General features: G+C 37.0%; 2 protein-coding genes across 2 annotated transcripts; one reads left to right on the top strand and one right to left on the bottom strand.

Moving 5' to 3' along the window:
- Positions 1-466: 466 nt before the first annotated feature.
- cep41 (centrosomal protein 41) lies at positions 467-9,777 on the top strand. The gene is made up of 11 exons (XM_008410630.3): positions 467-625; positions 909-972; positions 2,554-2,601; positions 2,738-2,799; positions 2,979-3,054; positions 3,477-3,621; positions 5,962-6,125; positions 6,196-6,263; positions 6,365-6,479; positions 7,697-7,912; positions 8,791-9,777. Exons 1-11 carry the CDS (start codon positions 593-595, stop codon positions 8,907-8,909), a joined length of 1,110 nt encoding a protein of 369 aa, XP_008408852.2. The 5' UTR covers positions 467-592; the 3' UTR covers positions 8,910-9,777.
- Positions 9,778-11,491: 1,714 nt separating this feature from the next.
- Positions 11,492-17,976, bottom strand: LOC103465629 (carboxypeptidase A1-like). Its single transcript, XM_008410632.3, has 11 exons — positions 17,635-17,976; positions 14,655-14,736; positions 14,441-14,563; positions 14,223-14,318; positions 13,959-14,060; positions 13,728-13,829; positions 13,534-13,644; positions 13,269-13,359; positions 12,692-12,891; positions 12,473-12,557; positions 11,492-11,767 (listed from the first exon to the last, which is right to left on the bottom strand). The coding sequence occupies exons 1-11, from the start codon at positions 17,700-17,702 to the stop codon at positions 11,580-11,582; spliced, it is 1,248 nt and encodes a 415-aa protein (XP_008408854.2). The 5' UTR covers positions 17,703-17,976; the 3' UTR covers positions 11,492-11,579.
- Positions 17,977-18,754: the final 778 nt, after the last annotated feature.

The following is an 18,754-nucleotide window of genomic DNA, read 5'->3' as shown; positions in this document are numbered from 1 at the left end:
TCAATTCAATTCAAATAAAGCCTACTTTATTCAAAGGGAAATTAAATTTTAACTCATTAATTTAGATTCTTCAAATAGTTATTGAAGATCGAAAGACATATTAAGATATATCAAAAGATGTATTTAATTGATATTTTTAGTTCTCTGGTGATTTAACTAGAATACACGCACCTGAAATTAATATTGTGTCACTCATTAAATAAAATATACAATCAAAAATGAGTTATCTAAAAGAGAAAAAAACAGGCGCCCTGTCTTCCTAACGCTTCGTGTTCTTTGGTTGAAATAAGTGATATATAATGTTATGATACTATTTGTATTGATTTTATCATGGTACCAAGTTACAAAGTTAATTAACTAGTTTTGAACATATGAATTGTGTAAAATCATTGCTGAAAATTATGAACCTTAGAGACCGAGGCGACTTGAATGCCGCACGTCATAAAGGTGGAGCGTCTTTCGCTGCTTAGCAACTGGTCAGACTGCTCGGCGGAGAAAGCAATGCTGTGATTGGCTTCTGAAAGATTTGTAGCGAATCAACATTGGCTTTACTGAAGGTGGAAGCTGCTGTCTAGTATTTCGATTTGAAAATATGTCGCTGACTCGGGGCATCGGCAAAAACGAGGTAAAGTCAGTAAATGCAGGTTACTTGTTTTTTTTAATTAAACAAACAAGCATAGACCTCTCAGTTAAATCTCTCGCCCACACTGCAAATATAGCGGCGAACTGGAAAAAGCATAACGTAGCGAAGCAAGCATGCTAACAAGTTAGCTAGGTTATGTTTCCATATCAACGGTAGCTCACCGTTAGCTTGATCATATTTAATAGGCAGCTGGGTTTCTCCCCAAAATGCTCTGATTTGTAGCTAATATAAGGCATTGAACAGCTCACTTCTCTCCTTTACACAGTACATGAAGAAAAGGATACCCAGAAATGAAAAGTATGCCCATGTCAAAACCAGGCTGGACACAGGTATGTTGACCATTTCAGATGCAGAATGCACAATGACATGTTGTGGTAAAAAGTCTAATTCGCTATCAAATGAATAAGGACAACATAAAAATGTATTTATTAGATACTTTTGAATTTTTGTACTCCAACTTTATAATAATAATTTATAATATAATGCGGATATGTTGTGTTAATTAACACAGATATGTTAATTAACACAACATATCCGCATTATATTTTTTTACTTGACAAAACAAACAAAATTATTAATCTTCAGTGCAACAACACTAACTAGATGGTGTTCGGTATTCTGGCAGAATTTTGGGATTTTTCTGTCTTTGCAGTTTGCGGATTCATTTCATCCCTCAACTTTATTTCTGTCATATTAGTCCTTTACTTTGACTGGACCGCTGTGAACCCCTGATTCTTTTTTTTTAGGCGTCATGGTGTGACTATGGTGCTATACTTGGAATTATTGGCTTTGTAATAAAAGCAGTTTTGGTCACAATTCAGTTTTTAGGCAGATTGCCTCTGATCTGCTCGTTTTTATATTTTTCGTATGTACCTCTTGTCCGTTTTTGCTATATTTTGAGCACAGCCCCTTCTGTCTCTGTAGTGAATCTGCCTAGACGTTCTTCCCTGTGTTAACACACCTGCTTTCTCCAGACCGTCAAACGTCTCCTTATAATGGGGTTGTCACACACATTGATGATCAATAATCTGCTGTATTTCTTTAGCAATGCCTTGCTGCTACTTTCCCACTTGTATGGAACCAAGGATGTACTTAATTTAACTTTCTGTCTTTATTTTATTTGATTAAAAGAAGTGTCACAAATTTGTGGTGTGGTTCTGGCTCTTATGGTTAAATTGAAAAGAGATTGTGAACCCGATAAAGACCAGATCATCATCATTTCCTCATATATAAAACTGTGGAAGCCTGTTTCTGTCATGAAGGAAAAAATAAAAGTCCAACGGAAAGTCCAAAGTTAAAGCTTTAAAGTCATAATAACAATAAATAACAATAATATTTCATTTAATTTATTACGATGTACTTTATATATCAAAATGAATTAAATCATAATTTAGATTTATTTCAGAAAGAAACAATTCTAAATTATTTAAGTTTGAAATAATTTCCAACAGAAATGCATCATCATCATCATCATCATCATCACATAAATATCACTATAATTATGTAATGATGCTGAATCTTACGACTTTCTATCTCATAGTTATGACTTTCTGTCTCAAAATCATTATGTTGGATTTCATAATTATTACTTTAAATCTCATAATGATGTTCAATCTCATTATAATGAGTTTCTGTAATTTTGATTTTGAATGTCATAATTATTTCTTTCTCAAAATTATAGCTTTGTATGAGATATTTAAGACATTGAAAGTTGATTGTGACTTTTTTTTTCTTGCAATTATGACTTTCTTATTTTTTCTTTCATGGCAGGAATGAGCTTTCGTATTACACCCAAGAATTGAAAGAGATGCTTTTTTGTAAAGCAACCCTGTATTTCTGTTGCTTCTCCTCTCAGAAACATTGATGGCTTTCTTCTTTTATTCTCTCCATGATGCTGCTGTCATCTGTAGGATGGAGCAAAACGAAGTACATGGAAAGACTGGAGGAGATGAGAAAGAGTAAGAAACCACACATTGATATCCAAAAACATGATGTTTTTTTGGGGGGGGGGTTTATGTTTACATTAAAGCTGAGTCATTAAATCTCTGCAATTTACTAGATAATTTTTTTTTTTATGTTTCTTTGTCCTCTAAGACTACAGGTATCGAAAAGGCGAAATCTTCAAGAGGTTAAAGGTGACGACCTTTGCTCAGCTGGTGAGTATCAATGCAACAACAGCTGGCATACAAACTCAGCAGAGGCTGTTTGTGTTTTTTTATTGAGGTGATAGAATTAAAACATTGAATTGATTTGTATTTTTGGACCTTCATAATTGATCAGATCAGTTGATGATCAGGCATGATCTAGTGTGTGTGCGTGTGTGTTTTCCACCTAGGTACTTCAGGTGGCTTCTGTTTCAGACGGGAATCAAAGCGAGGTCAATGATGAATCATCAATCAACACCCAACAAGGTAACGCTTCAGGCTACCTGCGTAAGGATGAGCATTTAATCTTATTATCACTTATCGTGAAAAAATTCTTATCACGATACAAATGATGATTTATTGTTGTCTCGATAAATTTCAATGAATGACATAAAGAAACAAAACAAAACTGATACTATTACCCGTAAGAGCATCAGTAAATTTGGAAATCTGATGAAATAAATAAATCACACTACTTTAATTAAACACTGTCCTCAAGAAGCCTGTTTCAAATGGAAATATTTTTCTTGAACAGTTCTTGTTTGTGCTGCTGTGAATAATAACCCCCTAACAAAGACGTAAATTCAAACATTATTTTTATTATCATCACAATAGTACCACAAGTTAGATTATTAGTCCACATCGGCCACCCCTAATTTAGCGCCATGATGTCTCAAACTGCCTTGCAGACGGTCTGTCAGTCGTCTCTGAGGAAGACCTGGAGTGTGAGTCTGAACGAGTCAACGGCTTGTCACTGGAGCTGCCGCTGTCGCAACAACATGAAACAGGAGACCGCAGGGACAGCTGCCACACCGCTAGGTCAACACTCCTCAGGTAATGAGCGGCCTATAGGGATAGGACTTTACCAAACCCTACTGTGATTGGTCGGCCCACGGCAGACCCACAGGTTTTCCCAACTTCCTCCTCGCAGAGCAGCTCTGTCCTGCTGCTCCCCCAATCAGCTCCTTCAGACTAACCAGCAGAAATTAGCAAACACCTGGTGGAACTGTGCATCTGCCGAGCTCATTATAGGAGCTACTTCTCAGTGAAATGATGTAAAAACTTTGTTAAAGGGCTAATACAGGAGCCATGTTGTACCGACTTCCTGAGAGTGGAGTTTTGTAGTTTCAGAAAAAGCGTATTTGGGGAAAAAAAAAAAAAGAGTTTTTAAAGAGACAGAGACCCAATTTCAAGGTGGTAAATTACAAAGTAAAATTTATTTTATGTAATGTTTTATGTGTACAGCATTTATAACAACTGAAGGTAACACATTTACGTTATTGTGATATAAAATTATACCATGTGGCTGGAATATATATGATATTGCCCCTTTAGTAAACATATCTTTTAGGTTTGGCTACATTTTGGAAAAGATGATTAAAAGTCCTACTAGTATCATGTCTTCAAAGTGGGCAGACATTGCCATAAAACCCAAATATTCAGTGTCACACAGCCTCCCCTGTGTGGTTGAGGTTGACCCTAACCTGTCAACCTCAGTCTAAGCCACCATATGTCTGTAGCTTTCGTGCAGCTCTCTTTCAACAACAGAATTCCCCAGTGGGCAGACATAAACCTTTCTCAGAAGCTTCCTCACCTACCCCATTCAGCTAGAGACTGTGTCCCAGGAGAGTAACTCTATCTGACACCTGAGAGGGTGACAGAGGGTGACGCTGTAATGCTAGAGCTGCTAGGTCAGCGTCACCTTGTGGGGAGAACAGATGGAGACAGGATGTAGAGCCATTAAGAGGTAAACATACATAAAGGGGGAGGCAGGGTGACCTTCTGTTTCATCCCATGACTCACTTCTACAACAAAGTTTCAAAAGGTACAATAACACCTGCGTGCACTCTCTAAACGGTGCCCTCTGCTGGCTAGAATTTATATGGGAAGCAGATTCTATCGTTAAAATACTAATCTGTAAGGAATGGTGCAAACGTGGAAGATCAAAGCTTTTCTTTGGGTTTTATGCAACTTTTTTTAGGTCTGTCGCAATAAATAAATTAATTGCATTATTATTTAAAACAAGCACAATAATTCTCCATTTGCATAATTTCTTCTTTTCTCTCTCTTTCTACCAAAGACATGACGACAAAAGTCTTCAGTGTGGAGCTTTGGTCTCCACTAGAAACCATTTTTTTAAGGACAATTATGTTGATAGAGACTTCCTAATTCATTTTATTTGCTGTTTCTGCTGTTTGCTTATTTTGGATATTTCTGTTGTTCATTAGAATTTAAAATGTATTGATCTTTGAGAGGGATACATACTGGTGCAGTTGGTAGCACTGTTGCCTTGTAACAAAGGTTCTGGGTTCAATTCCCGGCCCGGGGTCTTTCTGCATGGAGTTTGCATGTTCTCCCTGTGCATGGTGGGTTCTCTTCGGGTACTCCAGTTTCCTCCCACAGTCCAAAAACATGACTGTCAGGTTAATTGGTTTCTCTAAATTCTCCCTAGGTGTGAGTGTGTGTGTGCATGGTCGTTTGTCTCTGTGTTGCCCTGCAACAGACTGGTGACCTGTCCAGAGTGACCCCCGGCTCCCCCCCCGAAACTTTAGCTGGAGATAGGCACCAGCAACCCTCCCAACCCCACTAGGGACAAGGGTGTAAAGAACATGGATGGATGGATGATCTTTGAGAATGTCCTGACATTGTTATGCCATGGAAAATCATCTCAAAAAACAATATTATCGCAATAACTTTTGGGACAATCTTTCGTCCTTCAAAAATTGTTATAAAAAATATCCATCCATCCATTTTCTGTATACTCTTGTCTCTTAGTGGGGTCGGGAGAGTTGCTGGTGCCTATCTCCAGCTGACGTTTCAGGCGAGAGGCGGGGTCACCCTGGACAGATCGCCAGTCTGTCGCAAATAAAAAAATAATAATAATAATAATATATAATATAATTTATTATTATTATATATATTTTTTTTTTTTTACTTCAAATTTTCCACATTTAATCATGTTATAACCACAACCATCAATGTGTTTTATTGGGATTTTCTGTGATAGACTGACATGAAGTGCATAATAATGGAGAAGTGGGAGGAAAATATAGCTGACGTTCTGTCGGATAACCTGGAAAATACCTGAAAGACATTTCTACCTGGGCTGTTCCAACACCTGAACATTCTCTGGTCTGAACCTGAAAAGCTTCTGCCTGTGTTGTTTCCTCTCAGCGTTATCAGCGGCATTGGAGAGCTGAACGTGGAGGGGGCCAATCAGAAGACGGCAGAGTCCGTGTCCAGCCCCTCCCCTGCCGACATGCCCTACCCAGACTGCCCCTACCTGCTGCTGGACGTACGCGACCGCGACCAGTACGACCGCTGCCACATCATCAGTGGTGGGTGGTGGAAACATCCCCTCTGTTCAATAAAACCTTTTCTATTTCTGATCATCTGCCTTTCCTACAGCTCACAGTTTTCCCATCGCCATGCTGTCTCGAACTATGAATCCCTTCACCAAGGAAGTGTTGGAATATGTATCCTTCAAAAGAAAAAAAAACAGGACTGCATATTTATTTTTATTTTCCTCTCTATGTTATGATGTATTTCCGTTTTGACACCTTAACAGAGTTTGTAGAAAAATTCTCTGGGGAAAATCATCATCGTCTATGATGATGATGAGAGAATAGCCAGCCTGGCGGCTACCACCATGTGTGAGCGAGGCTTTGAGAATCTCTTCATGCTCTGTGGGGGTAAGAGCTGGCAATCTTTTTATCTGTCACAAAACCAAATTTAGTCTCAGAATTACTGGCACACTGCAAAATCTTACCAAGTCTTGTGGTTTAATTTCATGTGCAAATGTCCTACCACATTGGAGATATGACTAAGCTAACTTACAAGTAACTTGTCAGCAAGATATAGGAGCTTGTTTGAAGTCATTAATTCTGTAATATTGATGAAAAAGTTCTAGTTCCACTGGCAGATCATTTCACTTATGATATAGAGAAAAATGTCTTGTTATAAGTCAAATAGTCTGCCAGTGGAACTAGAACTTTCCCAGTTATAAAAGCAACTTTTGAATCAGTTTCAGTAATGATGGTTCTTTTCTGGGAGTGTGTCAGGGGGCTACATCTTGCACACATGTCTTTATACTTCTTCATCAGGACTTTGATTTCCATTCATTTTTCATTTATTTCTATAGCCTAGCCCTAAGCCTAACCTAATCCACTCAACTTAGTCCAGAAACTAACTGCTAACCCCGAAATACCAATTGTTACAACCCACAATGAGCTGGTGGGCCCCACAACATGGTATGTGTTAGGAAAATAGTCCTTACAATGTATCAAATCCAAAGACACACACACAACCTTAGCAGTCTTAATCATTTTTTCTACCTGCATGTCCAGTTACACATTAAATAGCAGACATTCTGTAATTTTTTTTACACATTTTTATCACTGAACAGTGACTTTGCAAACGCAGCTTTTCAGGAAATGATCGTGCAGTTTTCCCAACCAAGCAGAAGCACATTTAGTCTCTTGGTAAATAACAATCTTTACTAAAGACATTGCACAGACATGTGACGGCTGTTCATGTGAGATCCTGCTGCACTATCAGTGTCAGGCTGCCTGACACTAGTGAGTTAGACCTAAATATGAATAATTACCAAGCAAAAAAAGATTTATCTCTGCATCATCTCTTATGCTGTAAAACACATTGTTCTTTAGCTTGACTTTGCGTAATATGACCAATAACCAGCAGCTGTTTCTCAAGTTCCTGTTTTCATAAACATGCAGCATTGAGCGATTCATGAGCAGGCATTTCCTTAAAGTATTATTGTTTTTCATTCCATTTCTCAGTTTGCACCTCCTTCATCTAATTATCGGATTCCCCCGATCCTAAACCAATATTTTAGTTGAGCAATGTTCATGTTCAAGTGCCATTGCTTTTCTCTTTCTTCCTCTCCAAGGTCTCAAGGTAATCGCCCAGAAGTTTCCAAGTGGAATGACAACCGGCTCCTTCCCAGAGTCGTGCCTGTCCGCTTCCAAATCCTCCAAGACGAGGAAATCGTCTGTGGCCCGGCAGTCGGTGCAGGATGCCGAGAAACGCTGGAGGTTTACGCTGGACGAGCTGGATAAGATCCAGGAGCAGATGGAGGAGCTGATCATCTCCAGTTACTCAACCAGTAAGAATGAAACCAGTCAGAAACTAAAAAATAAAATGAAATAAAGAAACTGAAGGTACAATTAGAAATGTGAATTAGCGGAAAGCATTTAGAAAGACTTACTTAACCCTTGTATTTACAAATGGGGTCCAACCGACCCCTCACCCATATCACTTGTATCAGTTGCCTCAGTCCTCGCACGCACAAGGGTTAAGGTCTCCAGTACAATTATAATTTCTTATGCAGAGTATCAATTTATTTTAAGTTTTTGAGCCATTAATTAGGTGTGTACCCATTCCAATTTTACCTGGTACCAATTCATATTATTATGAATTATTTTTGCTGTTTCAGGTTAAAATGTTGTTGAATGCAGCCATTGCATATTGTCACCTTCCTAAAACAAATGGCCCAAGTCATTTTTGCCAAAAGTGTAGTTTTGTTTGTTTTGGTTTTTTTTGCCAAAATTACTTTTAGCATAAATTGATTTTAGCCATTATTTTAGGATGGTGACTATGTGTAGATAAGGTCAGTGTATAAGATCAGTTTCTCATGTAAGCATCAACCAATCTCCCCAAATGACTGAAATTGGGACCAATTTCTTTTCCAACTGATTTATTGACGCACCCCTATCTATAATGGTCGGATAAAAACGAACCTGTGCATTTATTAATTTGCCAAAATGTAAAAAGCCTTGTCTACTGTAAAATTTGCAACAGGTTCTCTATAAAATTCAAATTAAAGGTCAAATTCATTAAACATTAAACAACTTTAATGTTTAACTTTTTTATCCAACTTAAAAAAGTTGGTTTAATGCCAACTTAAAAACTTATTTGGCATTAAACAACTTTTTGCCTAAAGGAACTTCAATTAATGTTTTGTTTTGTTTTTTTATCCTGCAGGTCAGCTGTCCAGTCGCACATCATCCAGCAGCGGCCGGTCCACGGCCTCCAGCCATCAGAGTTCCTCCACAGCCGAGAGAAAGAGCTCCAGAGTTCAGAAAACCAGACCCTGGAAATGACCGTCCACCCCTCTGCCCCTCTGCCCCTCTGCCCCGCCTCTCCTCCTCAAACAACAAGCATACCTCCATCAGAAATCCTCCTCAGAATTTGTGTTGACGCTTCTGGCTGCAGTGAGCAAACCGATTCCAAGAGGCGGACATTGGCTTCCAATGTTCCTGCATTTTCATCACTACTGCTCCTTTTTTTCCTCAAATAAATTAGCTTTTTTGCAATTTTGGAACAAACCATCCCAACCACAACTGATAAGGTAGAGTACTCATATATAGACTTAAAAATGAAATTTGCTGTAAAAATATAATCAAAATGTTCCACGGTGTCTTTTACCTGTTTAAATTACTATTCTGAATTTAATTATTTTATTTTTTGCATTGTGCCTCATCTATGAAAAAGGCGTGTTTGCACTCTAATTCTAATTCTGCACTCTAGTTCTAATCTGTAAAGATTCTAACAGTTTTTTTTTTCTTTGTTCAGATTTGGCCTTTCTAAAACGGTTTCATTAACGAGTGTTGAAGGGAATTAGGAAAATGCTGTGAATTACTGTATCATATGAGCTGTATATATGTTTTAATAGAGCCTGACTTGGTTGCTTAGAAACATTTAGCTGTTCTTTTAGTGGTTTGTAGCACACTTCCATAAACATACACCACTAGCCGTGATGTGCAATAGCTGCAGCTGTTTTTGTGGTTGGAGTAACACTGACTGACTGACTGAGAATCAGGTTGACAAAAGGCCTTTTCCGTCATGCAGTATTCATTATCTGGGGCCTTTGTGCGTTTGTTCACTTTTGTCTTTAGTTCTATTCTCTGTAAATACATTCACATTCATTCTTTGCAGAGCACATTTTATTAAAAATCTGAATTTCTTGAAGCCTTTGTTGCAACAAGTGATGTTTAACTTAAATGAAGTCGTTGCATAATTTTATTCATGAATAATGAATTTGACTTATTTTCTTCCTGGTACATAATTGTTTCATTGCATAATAAACACAATGTGAAAAAAAATCTTTAAGAATCTTATTTCAGCATTGAGCAGACTATCTGCTTTGACGTTGACATTACTCCTCATAAGGATAGGTTTGAATTATAATTTTTTTGTAAGTGAAATCAAAAGTTAATCTCTTACAACTTGGATTTATTTATTAGACTTACTATATTGTCATTGCACTAAGGCACAAATGTATTGACAACGAAATGTCGTTGCTTGGCTACCGGAGTACACAGAAAGAATACCGAACAAACGGAGACCCTTTGCACGTGACGTCACTCTCCGAAACTCCCCCCGCTCCAAAATGACGGACGTAAAAAAAGTCTGAGCTCCAGTAAAGCGTGTCAAAAACGCACATGTGGTTGCTTATAAAATAAAATTGCTTTTATTTAATTGATTTCGCAGTAAAAAAAAAAAAAGGTCACAGGGTGCTGCGCGGTCGGCTGCACAAACAGACAAGAGTGAAAACCAAACTTGTCATTTTATTGTATAATTTTTAACGAGGAAAGACATAATGACTAGCAGGTGACAAATGACTGGTGTCTCGTCTTCTGTACGTTTTTAATATTGCTCCGGTTTAAAGGGAGACGCTGTGGCATAGTGATATAAATCATGTAGTGTGAAGTCAAGCAAAGTGGGTAATTTTATCAACACGTCAGGAGGGAAGAAGTAGGGGTCGGTTTCTAAGCCGACCCCTTTACAGAAGCTGTTTCAAGCTTCTGTAAATACCGCCGTCTATGAGCCTAAACCAGGTGTGTTACGCTCAAAGATAAATTAGCTTGACTGAACCAGAAGAAGCCATGAATAAACTGACAAAAACAACCTGGTACTTTACACAATTGTCTGATTTCCTGGAACGCGAATATGTCACTCTGGCTACTAGGGCTGTAGTGATACAATAATCTCACGATACGCGATGTTCTGTTTACGATATGATATATATTGTGATATTCAGCAAACGATACAATTCAATACACTTTTGCGATTTTCTGAAAGATTTTAGAGGGACAGAGTGATTTTGGTGACATTTTATACATATAAATGTTACTGGGGGAAAACATCCTGTAGTCGATGCTCATCTTGTTTATTAGAAATCAAGCGTAGCATGTCTTGGTGGCTAAAGCTAACCGTCAGCTAAAATGTTTATAAAACTGAACAATTTATATGATTATTTGCAGAAATATCTATAACTTAGGCCAGAAATGAAGATGGGGATGTTTGCCCTGTGAAAGATATTGAAAGTATTTCTGGTCAGAGCAGCTTGGTTAAAAGATAAAGGTTTATACTGGTGGCCAAGGTGAATGCTATTTTACTATAACCAGTCTTTTGAGGTCAAATTCGTACCATGATGGCATTAGAAATACACTTTACGATTTTCCATTTTTATCTGAAGGTAAATGCATGGATGAATCGCACAAGATCTTTATGGGGCATTGCTCTTTCAATCCTGGAAATGTTCTTGAGGTGATAGAAGACCGACTTTTTTATTATGACACATTTACTAACACCATGTCGCTATATATTTTTAACTAAACCGGATCTAAAATGCAGAATCATTTTCACAGTACTTCTTGCACAAGTAAAACGACAATGATCCTTCATTTTCTGATATGCATTTTTATTGTCTTTGTCTTATATTTGCAAATAAAACATCATGGAGGCCTCAAGGCTTCCATTCTGTTCTTTTAGTACGGGTTCTTGAAGGTGTGATCCATAATGACCTTCAGAGCCAGCCATGTCTCATTGGCAGTGGGAACAATTTGATTGGCAGGGAGGATGAAGCCAAAGTGACCGGTGTCCCTCAGTTCAAAGGTGTAGGAGTACTTGATTCCCCTGTTGTAGGTCCAGTCGATGGAGCCCCCACTAGATTGGTCTGCAGTGAAAACAAAGGTACTTTACACAATTGTTGTCTGATTTCCTGGAACCAGAATATGTCACTCTGGCTCCCCAAATCTAGTTATGTTTCTCAACTATATTTAACTTTGAAATTATATTTAGTTTGCAAATATTTAGTTAGGAAGCTAAGTACTTAGTTTCCAAATTAAGTATTGAATTCCCAATTGAATGTTTAAGTCTGAGCTAAATATTTATTTTGTAAACTAAATATTTGGTTCCAAATTATTTATTTTGCAAACAAAATGCTTATTCTCCAAACTAAATATTTAATTTCCAAGCCAAACTTTTTTTTCTTTTTTTACAAACTAAATACTTAGCTTACTAACTAAATATTTAGATCGGTAGCCAAATGTTTACCGCAGACTTAAATGTTTAGTATGAAACTGAATATCTGGTTTGCAAATTAAATATTTATCTTTATAACTATATAATTAATTTAAAAACTAGGTTTTCATACTAAATATTTACCTTCTGAGTTAAATATTTAGTGAAAATATGACTTTGAAACATGAACTCCTACTTTTTTTCCCCAAACCTAGAAATTGCTGTTAATTTTTTACTGTGTAACTTTACAAACAGCACCTCATGCTAAAGAGGACATAATCTCTTATATTTAAAAACTACATAAGCTTTGGCAAATGCACAATAAAATTTACTGTGGCCAAATGTCTTGGGGACTCACAGATAGTCTTGATGATGCTCCCATATCTGAAGCTGGTGCCGTACAAGGAGGCCAGAGCAGTGACGGCCTTTTGAGCAACTTGGTCCTGCAGATTGAAATTGACCATAGTTACCAAACAAACGAGCTTCAAAGGTATGCAAGATGTCTCATATAAATGTTCTTGTTTTGATTAAGAATAACAGATTTCTGTGCAAAGGACTAGAGCAGAAGTGTTTGTACCAGCTCAGCCTGGTCTTTGGCAGGTTTCCTGGTGTAACCGTAGGGGTATAAGAGCATCTGTGAGTAGGAATGGATGGAGATGAAGGCCTTGATGTTGCCATGTGACTCCACAAATTTTACAATGGACTCGACTTCAGGCTCAGAATGAGCCCTGGTACCATGATAGATCTCTGTGCATGGATTGTTGCTGGAACCACGTCCTAAATGTTTTAAGCATCAGAGAACAAAAAAGGAAAGACAAAAAGTTTGAGATTATTTTTTTATGCAGATTAATTTGAATTAAGTTAAAAATGCACCATGGAATTTATGAGATCGAAAGGAATGTCACACCAATTTATTAACAAGACACTACATAACATTAACGCTGATCAAAGTGCTGCCCAGGGTTAGAAGAATAATTTATAATTTATATAAAATAAATAACCTGTAGGTCTTTAAAATGAAAGTTAAGTTAATTTACTAACCACCATTTTCCATCTCTTATGCTGATTGTAATAGTTTGGCTTTAGTGCAACAAAATTTTTAGTTTTGCTCATAACCAATTGTTTGAATTTTCCTTATGGACAAAAAGTTCTACCTCCAAACCCTGCATTCCAGTTCCGGTTCAGGTCCACACCAACACAGCTGGAGTCCTGATTCTGCTTCCTGTTCTTACGCCACATTCGGTTCTGGAAACAACAGAGAAACTGTTTGATATTCTCTTTTTTTTCAGTTGTTCTCTGATTATGTGTACCTGATCTGACATGTTAGTGAAATGATAAAGTTCCGAAAAAGAAGCATATTTTCAGTTGTCTAAAGAACAACAGGGTCCTATAGTTTATGTCTAAGTGTGCCCGCCTCACGTTGGTGTGGGTGAAGTGGTATCCATCAGGGTTCACCACCATCTCTAAGAAAATATCCATTTCGTTAAGGATTTCAGTGAGAGCAGAGTCCATTCCATATTCGGTCACAATCTGCGAACAAAAAGCAACAGTAATAAATATTACAGCGTTTTTTTTCTGCTCAGAGGCAACAGGTACTGAAATGATCAAACCACCTTCTGAGCGAAAACAATGCCACTGGCCTGAGTGACCCACTCTCTGGCATGGATTCCAGTGTCGATCCAGATAGCTGGACGGTTGCTTCCACCGGTGCTGAACTGTAGAGACAAGAAGCAGAAGAAGAACTCAGGAACAACAAAGTGCAAATGATAATTTGTGATTTCCATTTCCATTTGAAGTCATGGTTTGGTTTAGAAAGAGACTAGATTTTCTGAAACGTCTTCTACCTTGAGAACATTAAGTGGACGGCCCTCAAAGCTCTGACCGATCACCGTCTTGCTGACCAACTTTGGATTCTCAGCCACTAGCATGTCCTGGAAACTGTAGATCTGAAGGGAAGTCAAAAAGATTAACCCTGACTCTGAAGTTGAATTTTGGAATGTTTGACATTACAATTTTATGATGTAATACAAAACCAGATGTTATAATAATAAACATTTTCCGTCTAATATTCAGCTTTACGTATACACTGATAATGAACTTAAACTAACCTCACTGAGGGTGTGGTAGTTGGTGTAGTCAAAGCTGTCAGTGTTTCCAGCAGCAGCGACAGACTTCATCTGCCTCCGCTCCTCATCCAGCAAAGCCTGCAATGTAACCTGGTTAAATGATGCCTCAGAAAGAAAGAGTGTGATGGAACACCAACGCGGTTTCACAAACCTCGCCCTATAGAAGGTTACACTACATAATGCCGAGTTTTGTTGCGTACCTGTAGGTCTTTAATCATGGCGAAGTACTTGATGCTGTGACTCTCCAGGTAGCTCTTGACAACCTGCAGGCTGTGAGAGGGAACTCTGACGTCCACAGGCATCACCCATCTCCAGAAGTCCAGCTGTAAAAACACACGGATGTTTCACATGCTGCATAAATCTGTGTTGTGTTTACTTGTACTGTCAAATTAATAGTTTCAGTTGCAAAATAACCTCCAAGTCCAATATGTCTTCCATAACTCTGACAAGGGCCAACTGGACATCATCTTTCGGCACAATCCGGAAAACCTGATGCCTACAAAAGAAACACAGTGATATTATTCCAGCAAGTTACTTACTGAGGTGGAAGCACATAAAAAAGATAAGTTGTGTGCCTCTGCTTTTGCAGATGTTGGACACTGAAAAAACATTTACCTTCATCAAGCTGCTCTGACATTGGGTTTTTACTACCTGAAAAGCTATGTATCACTCTTAGAGAGTAATAGAACTTATGAAATGAACATTTTAATCTTTGTCTTTACTTTGTCTTTATTTGTGAATTGCAAGCACGTAAGATCACAGCTGGAAATTTTTCTTTGTTTTACTTTTCCTCCATGAATTATGGTGCAGGATCTTTTTCTAAAGCCATTAATGAAAACTAAGATACATTTTTTGAGTTGTAATTGATACTTTTTTAAACATTAGGACAAATGCATGACTAACTGCCAGGAATTAGCCTAACAACTAACATCTTGCAGGATGCAAAGAGTACGGTGTGTGTGGAGATAGAAGCTGTATTTCCTCAATCTGACATTTTGAAAATAAATTTGCTTCATCAAAACACACCAATTTCTCATTTTTTACTAAAATACCAGGTCCCTCTTCATCATCAGCTTTCTACCATAAGCCTGAAGACTTTGAACCAGCATTTTGTGTGTGCAGCTGTGTTTTGTGCTTAATATAGCTTTTAGGATTATTTTCATAAAGTTCAACGTAGGTTTCATCAGACCAAACCATGTTTCCACATTCTTGTGGCAGAGTTTTGCAAACTCTACCAACGCTTGCATGTTTTCTTTGGAAGGAAAGCTCTTTGTCTGGCTACATAGATCACAGGCAATACATAAAACAGTAATAGTAATGTTGGTTTAATAGAGAGTTAATACTTTAATTGACATTTTTGCATCTCGTTGTATGTTGGAGTACCTACGTCTCTTGACAGAGTTCATGATCAACTTTCTGATAATCTTTTTAAGTTTTGTACTCTTGAAAAAATGTGAATATATTGAATACACAAAGTAATTTTTTTCAATCGGAAAGGGGAAAAAAACTTTTTTGATCCTTTTGTATACTGGTAGCCTGATATGTTTGTAGGACTGTAGTGTGTATGAAGCATATAATGTACAAAGTGTTAAAACAGAATAATAATACATGGATAAGTAAAAAGTTAACTTAATTAACAATTATAATAAACAGAAACTTTAATTGGAGCATACTGTGATCACAGTACTAATATATAAAATATGTAATGCTTATATACTTAGAAGACATTCTAAGTATATTTTAAATGTAATTTGATCACAAATATTACATGTTTCAAGTTAATTAGTCCTGAACTAACTTGAAGTATACTGATGATTAGTCTAGGTCAAGTATGCTAACATACTTAGTATATATACTTAGTATATTATTTTTCACAAAGGTTAATAATGTACATTTCTCATTTTGAAGTAGAGAGTAATAGAACTTATGAAATGATCATTTTAATCTTTGTCTTTATTTGTGAATTGCAAGCATGCAAGATCACAGCTGGAAATTTTGCTTTGGGAAAACAGTTTTACTTTTCCTCCATGAATTATGGTGCAGCATTTTTTTAAAGCTTCTAATGAAGACTAAGATAGATTTTTTTTCTCAATGAGTAGTAATTGATATTTTTTAAATATTAGGACAAATGCCTGACCAACTGCCAGGAGTTGGACAAATGACTGTGCTTGGAGACAGAAGCTGTGTTTCCATTGACCATATGATATTAGTTACTCAATTTGACATTTTGAAAATAAGTTTGCTTCATCGAAACACCAATTTTTAAAAAGGTTTTGCTGGTAGGATGAGGTGATTGCTTGAACAAACTTATTCATGCATGATTGTAATTGTCTTTTATTCAATGGAAACATTGCGATTGCAAAATTATTGGGGGGTTTTATGTTAGTGGAATATTGACAAAGTGCTGTGCACACAGATTGGAAGTGCAGCTAGAGAGTAAGAAGTGAAACAGTAGCACCACCGTTCAGTCATTCTGCCTTTCATGTCTTGGACCACAGGATGAGTTATTTACAGCTATGGGATGGATGCACGATGTACACCTGCAAGTCATTTTTCTCCTGCAGTTGGTTACCATTTACACTTTTAAATGGTAACCAACTGACGTGGTTACCATCAGCAGTAAATATGTCCACCAAACATGTCTTCTGTTTCTGTGTGAAAATAATTCAGTTTTAGACTCATCTGACCAATGAACGTTATTCCAGTAGGAGTCTTTTTCTACAGTTTTTGTGATTATTTTCTGGCTTCATGTTTTTCCTACAAAGCAAAAGTTTTCTCCTCCTTGTAAAGTCTGTTTCTGACTGTGCAGACATGGACTTTCATATAACCAGCAGTATGAGTCAGCTGTAGGCCCCTTGGTGAGATTTTAGGGGTCTTGGAGTACATTTCTTCAGGTGCAGACCAAAATAATTGTCAACAGTTCAAACCTCCTTCAAAATGCTGAGTCATGAGGTTCTAATAAGGTGCTTCCGACTCAATATGTTTATGCATATTTTTGGCAATTTTAATAAAAGTGGGGTATTCCAATCAACCCAGACACTGATTTTTTTCTTTTTATCATAATTCACTTAAAAATTTAAAACCCATTTTTCTTTTCTTTTTTTTTTCTTCATTTAAATTACTTGAAATTATCACTTAATTGAGGCAAACAGAGGAGTTAAAAAATCTAGAACATCACTGATGGTTGCTTAATACATGTTTCTCATTTTGAAGCAATATTACTGATTACTTGTATGTTGTCAGCATTGTCCACATTCATATGTAATTATTACAAAGCAGACTTTGCTCTGGGTTCCTTCTTTCTTGCACATTAGTAACAATAAAGCAAAAATAACAAGATTGCGTCTGACTCAGTGTAGTCAATGGTCAGAAGAAGGTTTCCTGGCTCACTTACCCATGGAAGTTTTCTTTGCTGAGAACAGCAACAAGCAGAGCAGCAAACGCAACGAGCTGCTTCATCATGATGGAATAACTCAAACACACTCTCGGACCAAACAGCTTTTTAAAGACTGTGGTGGGTCAGATCCGTCCTCAGTCCATATTCAGGAATACATCTGAGTTTCGCCAGTGGGAATTGCACCACGCTGTTTGAAGTTTAAGCTTTTAGACAAGCATATGTTGCGTCCAGTTTCCCATGAAAGAGGAAGCTAGTTCAAAGAGCAACATAACATACTTCCTTCCTAGGTGCATCTGCATATTCTGTAAGAAATGTGGTCTGAATGTTGTTTCCCCTTTGCGTTATTTTTTTCATATTTATATAAAATATATAAGCTTGGGAGTTATATGAAGGTGCTGTATTATAAAGAAATAAATAATAGCTATTAATCGCATGAAAAGTGTTCCATTTATGAGTTATTGTCTTACTTGTTTTGATGGGTCTCTTAACAGTGGTCGTGTGTTTAGAATTTATTTCATAAAACTCAAAATAAATTTTGTGAGATATGCAGATATCACAGCAACCTTGCTGTTTTTCATCCCAGTCTGATACATATTTATCATCAACCAAGCTAAATGGCGAGTACAACTGAAACTGAACATGTAGACCTAAATGTTTTACATGAATGAAATTATAAGAAAACTGCATAGTATGGAAGCAGATCAGGGCCACTGAAAAATAAGAAAGAATTTTGACTTTTTTTCCTCAGAATTCTGACTTTTGGTCTCAGAAAACTGAAGTCAGATTTAGGAGATTAAAATTCTAAGCAGCTGATAATTTTATTAATTAATTCTGAAAATTAAAATAGAGCAAGCTTAGTGTGCTAAATATTTACAATGTTAGCAAAAACGCTAAATGACAAGCACTAAGCTGAAAATTAGCCCAACTATTATCCTGTTGGCGGATTATGATCTTAGTGGCGCGCCAACAATTCATCTAATCTAACTCAAACAGTCCTTCCGAAAGTGAACTTTGCATGTCATAATTTACAGAAATGTTACTTTAGTCAATAAGGATTCCAAATTATTTTTAAATAAATCACTCAGTGCTATGTTGTTTCAATAGCTTCTTGTCATTT

This window comes from Poecilia reticulata, chromosome 6, assembly GCF_904066995.2.
Source record: "Poecilia reticulata chromosome 6, P_reticulata-male-v2, whole genome shotgun sequence".
Classification (NCBI taxonomy): domain Eukaryota; kingdom Metazoa; phylum Chordata; class Actinopteri; order Cyprinodontiformes; family Poeciliidae; genus Poecilia; species Poecilia reticulata.
Note: the sequence above shows the minus strand (reverse complement) of the source record. Positions and strands in the feature narration are given on the sequence as shown.

Excerpts from the sequence above, each read along its gene's own strand:
- cep41 (XM_008410630.3), top strand. The coding sequence starts at position 593 with ATGTCGCTGACTCGGGGCATCGGCAAAAACGAG. Across the intron at positions 2,602-2,737 it reads ACTGGAGGAGATGAGAAAGA|ACTACAGGTATCGAAAAGGC; the intron begins GTAAGAAACCAC and ends TTGTCCTCTAAG. Across the intron at positions 3,055-3,476 it reads ATCAATCAACACCCAACAAG|ACGGTCTGTCAGTCGTCTCT; the intron begins GTAACGCTTCAG and ends ACTGCCTTGCAG.
- LOC103465629 (XM_008410632.3), bottom strand. The coding sequence starts at position 17,702 with ATGATGAAGCAGCTCGTTGCGTTTGCTGCTCTGCTTGTTGCTGTTCTC. Across the intron at positions 14,319-14,440 it reads CCATGATTAAAGACCTACAG|GCTTTGCTGGATGAGGAGCG; the intron begins GTACGCAACAAA and ends GTTACATTGCAG. Across the intron at positions 13,830-13,958 it reads GTCCACTTAATGTTCTCAAG|TTCAGCACCGGTGGAAGCAA; the intron begins GTAGAAGACGTT and ends TTGTCTCTACAG.